The sequence below is a fragment of the Cryptomeria japonica genome, unplaced genomic scaffold (assembly GCF_030272615.1).
Source record: "Cryptomeria japonica unplaced genomic scaffold, Sugi_1.0 HiC_scaffold_221, whole genome shotgun sequence".
Taxonomy (NCBI): Eukaryota; Viridiplantae; Streptophyta; class Pinopsida; order Cupressales; family Cupressaceae; genus Cryptomeria; species Cryptomeria japonica.
In genome coordinates this window covers 79,978-92,990 of record NW_026729043.1, presented here as the reverse complement: position 1 = coordinate 92,990, position 13,013 = coordinate 79,978, and the positions used below count along the sequence as shown (strand labels likewise).

Sequence of the window (13,013 nt, the reverse complement as noted above, 5' to 3'; positions counted from 1 at the left end):
TAATAATTTTTATAGCCTGTAGTCAAGAACAACATATCCAAAAACTAGCCCAACATTGATGATATATTAAAAAGGAATGGCTAAAACAATATTGTCTACTAAGTCAAAATAAAAAATTTCTCAAGTATGAAAAATTATAACAAGATAGGACAGTCTAAATATTAATTATTTATTAATATTTTATTATAAAATAAAATTAAAATATTTAATTTCAAATTTTTTCCATATAATAGTATTTTTTCTAGCACACGATCATATTATTCGAAAAATAAGTAGATATGACATAGCCATTATTTTCTCCTAATTTCAAATTAGTTTTCAAACTCTTGCTTCAAATTCAAATTCATTGTTGATCAAGCTTAACTTTTGTGATTCTCAACACTTCCTCTTCATAAGGGAAAATGACTTTTGACTTTTCCATAAAATTTTCACCACTTTCTTCCTAGGTTACATAGGGAGGGTCATAAATTGATAAAATGTAATATTTATACATAAGTAATTATCCAACTCAAAGCTAGACATATTAGGTACTTAATTTCGAAAAAGAATTGAAAAAACCTTTTTACACTACTTAGAAACATAATTGAATAGAGTCATGCTATAATATAACATAATTTTCAACATAAAAATCTTAGTTTCTTCATGGGTCTCAATCCGTGTCACAAAGAATTTACCACATCGAGATTTTTTTGAGAACGTCTAAATATTTCTATTAAACTTTATATCACTTACATACTTAAAATATTTGATAGTAAATATTAGATATAAATAAAAATATTATAAATTAAGCTTAATAACTCTTGTACACAATTTATATAATAATAATATTCTATTTGTTTTCTTTCTAATTCTAATAGAATATAAATAAAATTTATTCATAATATTAATATAAGAAGAATCTAATTACTTATAAATTATGTTTATCATGAATTAATATCAAAACCTATTTTGTTTTATAAATTATATAAATTTTGATAATAACCAAAAAATCATAACTGTATATCATCAAATATTTTTTTAATTGAATTCATTACAAAAATAAATACATAGAGGTACCTAGCATATCTTAACCACTTTAAGTTCATATTTTGTTTTCAAAAGATCAATGGAAAACTTTCTTTATCGAAATTTATGACTGACTACTTTAAGTTTATCCTTTGTCTTCCAAAGATCATTGAAAAACTTGCTTTATCAAAATTTATAACTAAGGGTTCAATTATGAATGGTGAATAATAATAACTGATATTAATATGAATATTTGTATCCTTACTTTTAGTATCATAATTTATATCTTAATCCTTGAACAAATAAATTAGATATTGATTAGACTGAATCAACATTGCAATGCCTATTTAACGCATGTATGGGAGCGCCTATTTATAGCACCATTTGGCTTCTGATAGTCAAAATACCTCATTTAAATATGAATTTGAACTTACACATATTTTTCTCACGTGTAAAATGACAAATAACTTCAATAAAATATCTTATTGTTAAATTGGAATAATTTCCTTGAAAAATCTTTACATTTAGAAGTAAAAAAGAAATGATTTCAATAGCACGGTGAACCCTAAAAACTAGGGTTTACTTTTACACGGTCATATCACCTTTCTGAATGTCGAAGTCCGATATCCCGTTTAAGCCAAAATTTTATAGATTTCACCATTTCTGCAACACCATAAGACGCACTGTCAATTATCATATATACACCATGCACACTTGCAATTGGTGTCAGGCTTAGCACAGACCCGTTCCCTGCGGCGCCTCTTCTTTTCGATGCATTTTGCAAAACAGAACCAAACGAAATAGGGTTTCAATTTTGGTACATCCAATTTAGGGCTTCTACTAAGAAACACAAAATATATTTAAAGTGATAACCAGCTAAAATAGTAGAAACTTGGCACCTAAACTATTTTATAGAATGCCACATTGCATTGTTTCTGTTGCACTACATGAACCAACGATGCCTACGAATAAATTCAAAACATTATAAAATTGATTTTCGAACGTTGTAGTCTTGGATATTCATGCGTTCTCTTGCATCGGAGATTACAAGAGACGGTGGAAGTTTTAACATATAAAAGTCTATCATCTAGTTATATTATAATCAACTTGCATAATTTATTTTAACTATTAAAGCTATAAAAGATTGGTTAAATCATAATAATATAAGCTTGGTTAATTTTTAAACTATAAAAATTATAAAAAACATTTTTAATTGGAATTTGATACTAATTTGATTTTGAGATGGTAGAAATGGACATTTGTCTATTTCATAATTTTTATGGTGCTAAAATATGGTTCATTGATGTTTTGACAAATATTTATTGCAAGAATTATCATCTACCAAGATATACATGATTTTCACGTATTAGAAATTACTTATATTAAAGAAACTCTTAGATAAGCATTGGCCATGAAAGTAAATGTAGGTTGTTCTTTTGAAGAGAAAGTACCTCTTTGCAACAAAAAAAAAAAGATTTTATTTTTCCTCAATTTGTATTTATTAAAATCTATGTGGTATACAAAGGGAGAGAGTGATAAAAGAGATATAGGGAGAAATATAGAAAGGGGAAAGTACAAGACAAGAGGACATGAAGAAATATGTAGAGAAAAGTAAATAGAGAGAGGAAAAGGAGATAAAAATAAGAGATATAAAAGGAAAGAGAGATAGTTAATGTAGAGATTGGATTTTGATCAACTCTTTTATATCAAGAATTCAAACATCTATGTAAGTGTAGAATATTGTGTTAAGAATATTCTTCTAGATACGTTTTCTATTTTGTTGTTATCTTGTTCACATATTTATTTCTTAGGTGTGAAATCTTGCATGTAAATGCATATTTAATTCTATAAACAACAACTATTCTAGGTTGCAGTGCACTATGTACTTATTTCTAAAGTAATCCAAATTGATCCTTCAATCTTTCGATTATTGGAATGGTTTGTAGTTTGCATATTGACTATTATTCTTGGTTCTCAAATGATATGAGAGCTAAAATATCAAATGATAGTTGCTTGTAGGTTGGTCCATGTATTGGGAGGTTTATTCCATACCAGTGGCATGCGGTGTGTTGTACAAAAGCAAGGCATTGCATGATGGGATACTGATCCCATCAACAAAACTTTGTAGAAAAATAAGGGTAAACCAAAGGATGAAACAACGATCAGCAACCGAGTAAGGCTTGGTAGTCAAAGCAGCCCAAAGGAGCACTAAAACCCCCACAATAGTAGAAGAGAAATGAAACACAATCCTCCACCCACATTCCAAAGGAGTGAAGAAGATGGGACTATAGATCAAAGGGAGGGTCACAAAGGGACTTGCTCTAGGCATCCAGTGCTAAAAAAAAAAGAACATAAAATCTCTACCACAAACAGATCCCCCCCCCACACACACACCCCTACAACAAGCAAAGAAACCAGCACTAGCACCCAAGTAGAGAGGAGGGATTCCTTTAATAGAAAAACCATAGGAATAAGGGCTAATGACAACCTGAAATATAATCACTAGCCACCAGCCCAACATAAACAACAATCGCTACCAATAGGAGCACCAAGTGACCAAGGGGCAAAGGATCCTTGCACACTACGACTAGAGACACCCTCTATATAACTCAACACAAATGAAATCCAAACGAAACTGGAGGGGAACAAAAGAGAGGGGACACAACCCCAATTATAGAAAGAACTCCCTACAAAGAACCCCAACAACACCATAGATCACTAGAAGAGGGTAGGCATAGACCCAAAGGGAAGTACCCAACAGAGGGTGGGGCTCCAAGAGCCAAGTACACCAAGAGAAAATGGCAAAGGCCAGAGACAAAACCAAAAAGACAAAAACCCTTATTGATCCAAAGGGGGACAATAGTAGAGCAAGAAAACTGCTATTCCTGCACCAACCTAATAAGGGGCCAACAAGGATCAATTCCCTCAAGCAGGTTGAGAGGAAAACACCAATGAGAGAAGGAAACTCTAGAAGACACATCCTCCACAAACCCCAAGGAGAAACACAAGGCAAAGCAAAGTCCCAAAACCAACCGGGCAATAGACCCAATCCCATTTGGGTCACCATCGCCATCTTCATCTGCTTCCTCTACAACATCCAAAACCCTACCACTCCTTCCTCCTCTTTCGCACACCGTCAATTTGGTTAACTTGTTAATAGTAAAGGATCATATATGTTAGTTGTGTTAGTTTTATAATTACATGTTAGCAATATATTTTATAAAATAAATATTTAAACATATTTACCACATGAGATATTTTTGCATTATTTATAACACTTTTTCAGTGTGACAATTAAATAGACATATTTTAAAAACACATAAATTATGATGGTTAAATAGAGGTTTTTTAAATCTTGCCACCAAGATTCAAACACCATTGTGATGTTATTGTTGAGTTCTCATATAAAGATGTGGTACTCCATTTGTAACCTCGCCAATTTATAACTCTCACACAAACCATTTACCTTAAAAAAAATAAAAATTAATAATAAAAATTATATTAATGATATTATTTAGAAAAATAAGTTTTAAATTAAATATAAAATTCAAATACAAATTAAATTTATTTGCCACCAAGAATCAAACTCTATTGTGTTTTTATTATTGATTTCTCTAATGACAATGAAGAAACCCATTTAGAACCTCACTAATTTATAACTCTCACGAGATACATTTACCTTTAAAAAATAAAATAAAATGATGATAATTTTTAATTATAAACATAAACATTATAATAATAATATTATTTTGAAAATTAATTCTTAAATAAAATATAAGATACAAAATATTATGATTGTTTCTTAGATATGGAACATAAATAAAATGATGACTTACATAAATTTATTGACTACTCAAAATTGAATTTACCTAGCAACTAAAGTTTAAGCTTAAATAGCATACCTCTACATTATTCTAACTAGTAACATTTCAGTCACTATAGCTGTTACTATTGCTTTGGTCTCCATCGTTGTCCGTCAGAGGAGAGCTTGGAACATGTGGAGTTCGAGGCTCCATCTTCCCTTCCAGCATTTGCACCACTTGTCTCATACTGGGCCTCACTTCGTCATCCTCTTGAATGCATAACAATGCTACAACACATGATCTTCCCACCTCTTCCATGTCTGCCGCCTCTGCAATACCCTCCTCCACAATATTAATCGTCTTCCCCTGTTGAATTTGAGTTGCAGCAAACGGGGGAAAATAATACAAACTTGAATCTTGCACGGTTAAGTCTAGATTTCTTCGCCCAGAAATAATTTCCAAGAGTGTCATACCAAAACTGTAGACATCAACTTTGGGAGTGATGGGAAGACCAGAGATCCATTCTGGAGCCAAGTAACCTCTCGTTCCTCTTGTAGTGGTTAGAACGCGGCTTAAATCTCTACCCATAAGCTTTGCCAACCCAAAGTCGGCCAACTTCGGTGATAAATCACCGTCCAGCAGAATGTTTTCGGGCTTCACATCGCTGTGAATGATGCAACCTCTGCATTCCTCGTGGAGGTAGAGTAACCCTCTGGCGGTGCCTAATGCAATCTCAAATCGGGTCTTCCAGTCGAGTACCTTTTTCTTACTCGTGGAATTACTTGTGAACAGGAGGGAATTGAGAGATCCGTTGGGCATGTAATCATAAATCAGTAACCGTTTTGATCCTTGTGCACAAAACCCTCGCAGCCTGACCAAATTCACATGTTGTATGTTTCCCAGAGAACTGATTTCCGCCCGAAATTGTTTCTCATCTTGCCTTGACCCCTGCATTTTTTTAACGGCCACAAGCGTACCGTCTTGTAGAGATCCTTTGAACACTGAGCCGGATCCTCCGCTCCCCAACTTAGACCTGAAATTCCTTGTTGCAATTTTCAACTCCTTGTAACTAAACATTCTCAGAAAAGAGTCCGAGGAATCTGCAGGCCTGTCCATCGACCGCTGCTGATGCCTCCGCCAAATTAAAACTGAACAGATACCCAGGGCAACGGTGAGTGCACCAACGATACCCAGCACGACGCCTACAATACTTGTGGTTTTGCTTTTCATTGAAAGTTGAGAAGCACCTACTCTAATGAAGACATTTGAATTGATTTTTGATGGAGTAGAGTTGCGCATGTTTAGCAAATCTCCAGACCAGACTTGGCACGCCCCTGAAGACGGATTGAAAGCAAACGCGGTGCACGAACAGCTGCGGAGGCAGGCTTCCTGGCAATCTTTCTTTGTGGATGCAGCGTATGAGGAACCCTCATCAGGCAAAGTTACACTATTGTCGATGAATCGGTCAGTGCTGCAGTTTAACGGGCTCTGCCGAACACAGCCACTGGACGCCCAATCTTGCGAAAGCCAGGCGCGATCGTCTGTGGGTTTGAAGCCTTCATCGCAGCTGCAGAGCGGAAGATTTCTGGAGTCACAGGCTGCGTACGCACCACAGGTACCATATACGTCGCATGCATCTCTGGGCACAGACCAGAACATGCTCCAACCCGTGCTTTCGAATGAAGATTGTTGCCCTTGTCCGAACTTAGTCAGGACGAAGCGTGCGAGAGCATTGAAGTTAGGAACCAACATATAAGTGAAATACAAACCAGAGCTATCACCTTCAACGCTGACATTGAAAAGTTGTTTGTCTGCAATTTCTGGAATTCCACTGAAAATTTTGCCGTCCCAAGTTCCAGTCGTCCAATAGTGTACAGAATTGTTCCATGTCAGAACAAATTGTTTTGCACCAGACGGATCCATGTGTAGGGCAAAAAGCCCAGGAGCAGGATCCAATGAGCTTTTCCAAGAGACTAACTTTTGCTGTCCACCGAACCTCATCCCGGGCAACAAGGTATCTACAGGATTCTCGAAACTCTGCCAAACAGTTTCAGATTTATTGCCATCGGTCAGAATTAGAAAATTACCAGAATCCAATATCACAGCTCGGAAGGCCTTGTTTGTTGTGTTGACTGACCAAAGAGATGCGCCCTCTGCATCGAACAATACCAGATTACCTTCTCGTGACAGCTTCAAAACGCCTGACCGGTTTCTCGCTGGAGTCTCCCTGTTGGCCACCCAAACATACGTCTTCTCTGGAATTTTGGCATACCAGATGCCAATATACCATTTGCTTCCATTTGGGCTGAAGAATCCCAACTCAAATGTGCCATTCTTTGAAATGATTGTCTGCTTTCCAGTAAGCGAGGCACCCAGCGAAAGAGTATCTCGAGCACCACTATTACTGTTCAGTTGAATAAACAGGGTACCTGTAAAAAGCAGGCTTAAGAATATATTTCCCATGAAGTCCCTTGAAAGGATAGCGTGAGTTCCAAGAGAGCTTCCCCTTGACAGAGCAGCGTCACCTCCAAGAGGCCATCAAATTCAATGGTCGCCTAACTGTATTGAAGCCAAAAACAAAAGTTGTGGGTAATGTTTTCCTCTTGCGTAGCGTTCCAAAGGTTTCACAAATACCATCTGTCAATTTAATAATGGCATTGAATGTTTTATTTATTATACCATTGATCTTTTTTTCTGTATATTTATTTCTTCTTCTTCTAATTAATTAAGCAGATAGGCTTTTAGTGGGGGCTTTTTGCTCGTCGAAGTGTAAGACAATCCGGCAATTGTTGCTTTTCGGTGACCAGTCACTTTTCCCGGTGAGCGGCAGGTGGCTTCTTGATTGTTTGGCTTAGATTTTGCACGAATCTTGGAGAAGTGACGAATGGTAAATTAAACAAGCTCAGTGCTTCGGTGGCTTTTTTTGGGTGCAGGTTTGGAAAGAAAGAAGGATGAGAGGAAAAACCCCAGATCTGCTTTGGGAAAGATTTCTGGAAACTTTTAACCCAACTGTAATCTTTTTTCTGTCTTATGTAATTTTTTGCAGCACTCAATAGTTAATTTGTAGCAATATTTGGTGTCATTTTCCTCCAAATTTAACTGTAGACTAAAATCTTAGGTGGTGGGTTTGTTAGGGTTTACGAAGTGAGAAGTTTTTCATAACTGATCTTCATTGCAGGTAGCAACATATTCGTTGGATTGTCGAAGCTTTCCGAAACCACAATATCACTTGTATCTTCATAGTATTATTTCACTGTTGCTGTAACTGCCTTCGATGGTAGCGATTATATTGACATGGTCACTGATAAATTTAGTGAACTGGGAAATGATGCATTTAAGCTGTTGTGAACCTCCCCCAAAGCTTTATAGTTTGCAGAGTTTTCTCTCTGGTTTACATTTTTCTATGGCCAATTATACCTATCAATCAAAACTATAATCTTGTGGGTGTTTACTTGGTTAGTTTTTCTTGTGCTCAATTTAGAGCTTTCAAACTTATAGGTTTGTGGGTATTTGATTTGGTCGCATTTTCCTATTCCCTATTTAATAATCTATCTTGGGTATTTGGTTTGGATGTCTTTTCGTATGATTAGTTCTGTCAATCAAACTTATAGTTATGTGGGTGTTTAATTCGATTTCATTTTCTTTTGCCCAATTGTCTCAATCATTGTCTGCATAGCTAAATTAATTGTATTTGATTTGGTTATTTAACAATATTTTGGATTAGATCTTTTTGTGCAGTTATGACAAGAAGTACAGTTCGATCAGCGAGCTTGTGTAGCGATACAATGCTTTTGTTCAGAACATGGATTTAATGGAGTCAACAAACAACATGAATCTTCCTTACACTTTCAGAATTAACGGTAACTCACTCATGTCTTCTTAAGGAAAACATTTAGCCCTATTTAAGAATCTAGATGTTGGATTGAAGTTGGGATGTTGGCATGCCTCATGAATTAATTTTGAGTGGCTTATTACAATGTCTGATTAGCAGTGAATTGGTATAAACCTAACAAATTGAGAAATCTATAGGGTATTAGATTGTTTGAACTTCGGGGTTTATAATCTAGGTCAACCATCTATTTATACAGGGATTGCAGGAGAATTACAAGCTTAGGACGTGGTCTTATCTGATTTCTTGTAAGAGGGTTATGCTTTCCATGGAAGATCCAAGGATCAATTATGGTCTCATAAGAAATTAGGCATTAGAGTCTTTGTTTAAGCCATAGATCAAACAAATCTTTGTCCGACTAAGATTTTTTTTCACGTAATAACTATCAAATGAAAACATCATTTCGTTTATATGTAGAAATTTGTATTTTGAGCTCTAAATACTTCTTGTAAGGTCATTTAGACAGCTCAGCTCATTGGCAGTAGTCGACTCAGTCTAATGGAAACAAAAATGATCATCCTTTGGTCTATGTGGCTAGAATAAGGCGTAGTTTCTTTTTTGAATATAGGTTAGAACACTGTCATGAAATTTTCATATGAGAGGTAGGGGTGACAATCAAATTCCAAACCTGATTGAGACCTTATCCACTGCTTAGAATCCATTAAGAGAACTCGTGCAAGTTCCTCTACAACTGAAAATTCTCTCTATCTACTCTAGCTGCTGAAATCTTAAAGATTATAATGATTATGTATATGGCCGAGCATAATAGTCAGCAAAACCTAGAATAATAGGCTTGCTTCTAAGTTTCCATACTTTATTTTTTTCATTTGTAGTCTTGTTGACTCTCCATTGACATTAATATAGAATTGTTATCACAGAATAATGGTATACATAGTTTAAGGAAACTACATGATATAACCTTGCAGAGTTGCCCCTGTTCTACCAAAAGTGATAACTCCAATTTTGTCCATACTTAACTGTATTTTAGAAAACCAATACCCATTTTTTAACTTATTGCTATGACTTTAGTGCCAAATAAAGGGATGGTTCCAAAATCAGGAGCACAACGTTATCTTTTTGTCTCAGATTACATAGTATTATTAAAGATTAACTTCATGAACTTTAATAATAACAAAAATATGTTTTGTGCAGTGAAAATAGGAGGATCACAACGTTATCATGTTAAGTGGGGTTTGATTTTGGGTAATTGTGCAAATCTTTAAAACAAAATTTTGAATACCCTAATGCTTTAAAACAAAATTATTCACTCTACCTATTGTCTATGTTTTTTGGCCTTGCTGCAAAAATGAGCTCAAAAAATAGATTGGTTATATAAAAGAATATCAGAACCATTATTTTTACTACTCAGGAAATAACACACAACAAATTTGGCAGTTTGTGATTACTTCTGAGTTTTTCATGTGTTATGCTACAATGGCATATAGGAAGTTTCAGTTATTGTAGGAAGTTTCAGTTATTGTAGATGTGAAAATGAATTAATTGATCATTTCCTCCAATTCCCATCTTGAGGATATGAAGATTTTTATGGAATGGATGTTCCTTAATAAAAGAGTGGAAAAAGTGAAACATTGAATCACTCTTTGAAAGACCTGAAAAAATCAGTAGCATTGTCAAGATCTCCAAATTTTATTACATTGAAACCGGAGAGTACAATAGATGTGATTCATCTCACATTCGACCAAAAACTATCACTAACCACATACCTCTACTGTTATTTTCACCTTATCAACGTAAGATGTTTCAATTGGGGTGTGAGATTTTTCCCTTTGGAAAATGAGCTGATGCTACTTCACATTGTAAATTTGTTTTATGAATTTAGTCTTGTTTTACTTAAGTGGGTTGACATGAACATAACTTTTACTTTTTTAAGAGAGAAGATGGAAGCATCTAACAAAAGGGTGCAACAAGGGTATCGACAACCAGAAACTGGTTCTTGTTTTTTGCTATGTCTGAAACACTTAAATTATGTAGTACTTAGCTAAGATAATGATTTTTTTGTTTGTGCAACCAAGAAGCGGCACACAGTTCAAGTAATCGATCTGCTACATTTGCCCAAATAGAATGGAAGACCTATTTTTGATCTGCCAAAATAGAAGCATTTTTTGAATCAAGTAATGAAATGTTAATTTCAGCTTAGTTCATTATGTCTGGTGAGGGAGATTTTATATGCACCGCAGAAGAAGAAAAAAGTAGCAGAAAAGAAAGAATTTTCATATTGGAAGGGCAAAGCTCCTTGTGCTGACATCACAGTAGAGTTGGCCCTATGTCAATGGATATTGTAATCAGTCCATCTAGCATGTATACCTTCATATGGTTGAAATCCAATTTGACAAATCTAACACTGCCATAAGATCCGAGTAAAACAAAGGAAAATCTCTACATCTTTACTTTCACTATCAATTCTGCATGTAAACACTCTAAATTCTGCTTTCTTCCCATTATTGAAGTCACTTATTTTTAATTATTTGTCTTAATTCATGTACCAATTCTTCCATCTTAGCATACTTTGATACACCTTTCAAGACATTAAAATCAGACGACAAATCTACTCAGGTATTTCATCTAATTATCTTTTGCAGCCAAGCACATTAATTTGTGGTCTTGACTTTACATTTTGGCCTTCACTCATTTTCAAATTTTTATCTCTTCAGGTCACAAAATCGAACGTTCAATAGTTGAGGAGACTCAGAAGTTTTGTAAGATGGATCAAAAATCAAACTATGAGTACCAACCAACAAAAAGAAAAGAACACAATTAATTTTTGTTTTTAACTTCCAAAATTTTTGGTCTTGGAGACAAAATGCTTTCAATAGGTTGGGTAGTTAAAAGTGCCAAAAATTTCAACTATCAATTGTAAAAATTATTAGCAATATACCTAACTATATATAATTATTTTATTTTACATCATGTTGGGTAAAAATCCTCTTATAGTTCCAGAATATACAAAACTATTAATTGATATTATCTAAAACACATGTCTGAAAACCATGAGCACATAAAATTATTGATCACAACGAATAGATGGAAACGTGTTACTATTATTACAATAGAAATTTACAAGTAAACCCAAATAATAACTTGTATGGATAAACACATCCTAAAATACACCAAAAATAAATATTTATTTTGCATCAATAAAAAAAATAAAATTCTTGTGCAAGGTTTATAATGCATTTTTTCTTAACATTGTCCCACTTGTGTACATCATATTGGTGTCAATTAATGAAATACATCATCACATCCATCCATAAAACCACATCAATCTCTATAATGTTTTTGTGTTCCATCAAGATATCTACAATAGTGTATCCAAGATTACCACTATCTCAAGTAAGAACTCCTCTCATCCTCTAAAATGCCACCTCTCTAATATGCCACCTATATAAGGAAAGGAAGAAACCAAGTTGAAGATGTACCAATCGAAAGAACAAAATAGTCAATTTAAAGTGATAATAAAGGCTTTAAAACACTGTCAAAAAAATACATATGACTAGAAATAGAAATAACAAATTCTAATACATCAAATAATCCATACCTTAAAAGATATGAAAACATTAATTAAAATCTTACCAATATGATATACAACCTATAAACTATAATCACAAGTTTCGTGTATAAAATATATACATGTTCAAGCACATACATATCAAAGATCTCCACTAGAAAGGTACTACCAAAGTTAAAAATAGATCAAGGGATACCAATTCTTTCCATCAACATTCATACCAAAGTATGGCAAATAATCAAAAACATGTAGTACAAAAAAATGACCTCAATGATCCACGCTTGCAATAAAAACTATCTAGGTAATTCTCTCTCTCAATAGTCGATCTATATCTCTCAAACACTCAAAATAAAATAAAAAAGACAAATGATGGGATGTGATGAATGGTAAGCTCCGACTACAGAGAAAAACAAGAGTAGGGGACAAACTAAGACATCTTCATTTTGATCTGTGTTCAATTTCAGACGGCATTGACCAAGACTTTGAACAGATTAGCCATTAAATATGAAGGCCGGCCTTGATCAGCTTACAATGACTTTACATCAGTTTTTAACTTATTCAAATTCGAATATGTTATATATTGATTTGTAAAGCCCCATTCACCAAACATGACGACTTTTGTCCTTTAATACTAGTCATTTTTCTCATATGTGATAAACTAATATTCAAGAAAGCTGTATTATTAAATTGACTTATTATTTAAATATTATGAAAATTTTATATTTAAAAAAGAATTATATTAAAATAAGACTGGAACAATAAGTTTATTTTATGTTAAAAGTTAATTATG

The 13,013-nt window shown here is 34.0% G+C and overlaps 1 protein-coding gene across 1 annotated transcript; it reads right to left on the bottom strand.

Moving 5' to 3' along the window:
• Positions 1-4,842: 4,842 nt before the first annotated feature.
• LOC131061770 (G-type lectin S-receptor-like serine/threonine-protein kinase At2g19130) lies at positions 4,843-7,271 on the bottom strand. The gene has a single exon (XM_057995595.2). It carries the CDS (start codon positions 7,269-7,271, stop codon positions 4,935-4,937), a length of 2,337 nt encoding a protein of 778 aa, XP_057851578.2. The 3' UTR covers positions 4,843-4,934.
• Between the last annotated feature and the right edge of the window lie 5,742 nt (positions 7,272-13,013).

Bases quoted from the DNA above. Each gene is read 5' to 3' on its own strand.
- LOC131061770 (XM_057995595.2), bottom strand. From the start codon at position 7,271: ATGGGAAATATATTCTTAAGCCTGCTTTTTACAGGTACCCTGTTTATT.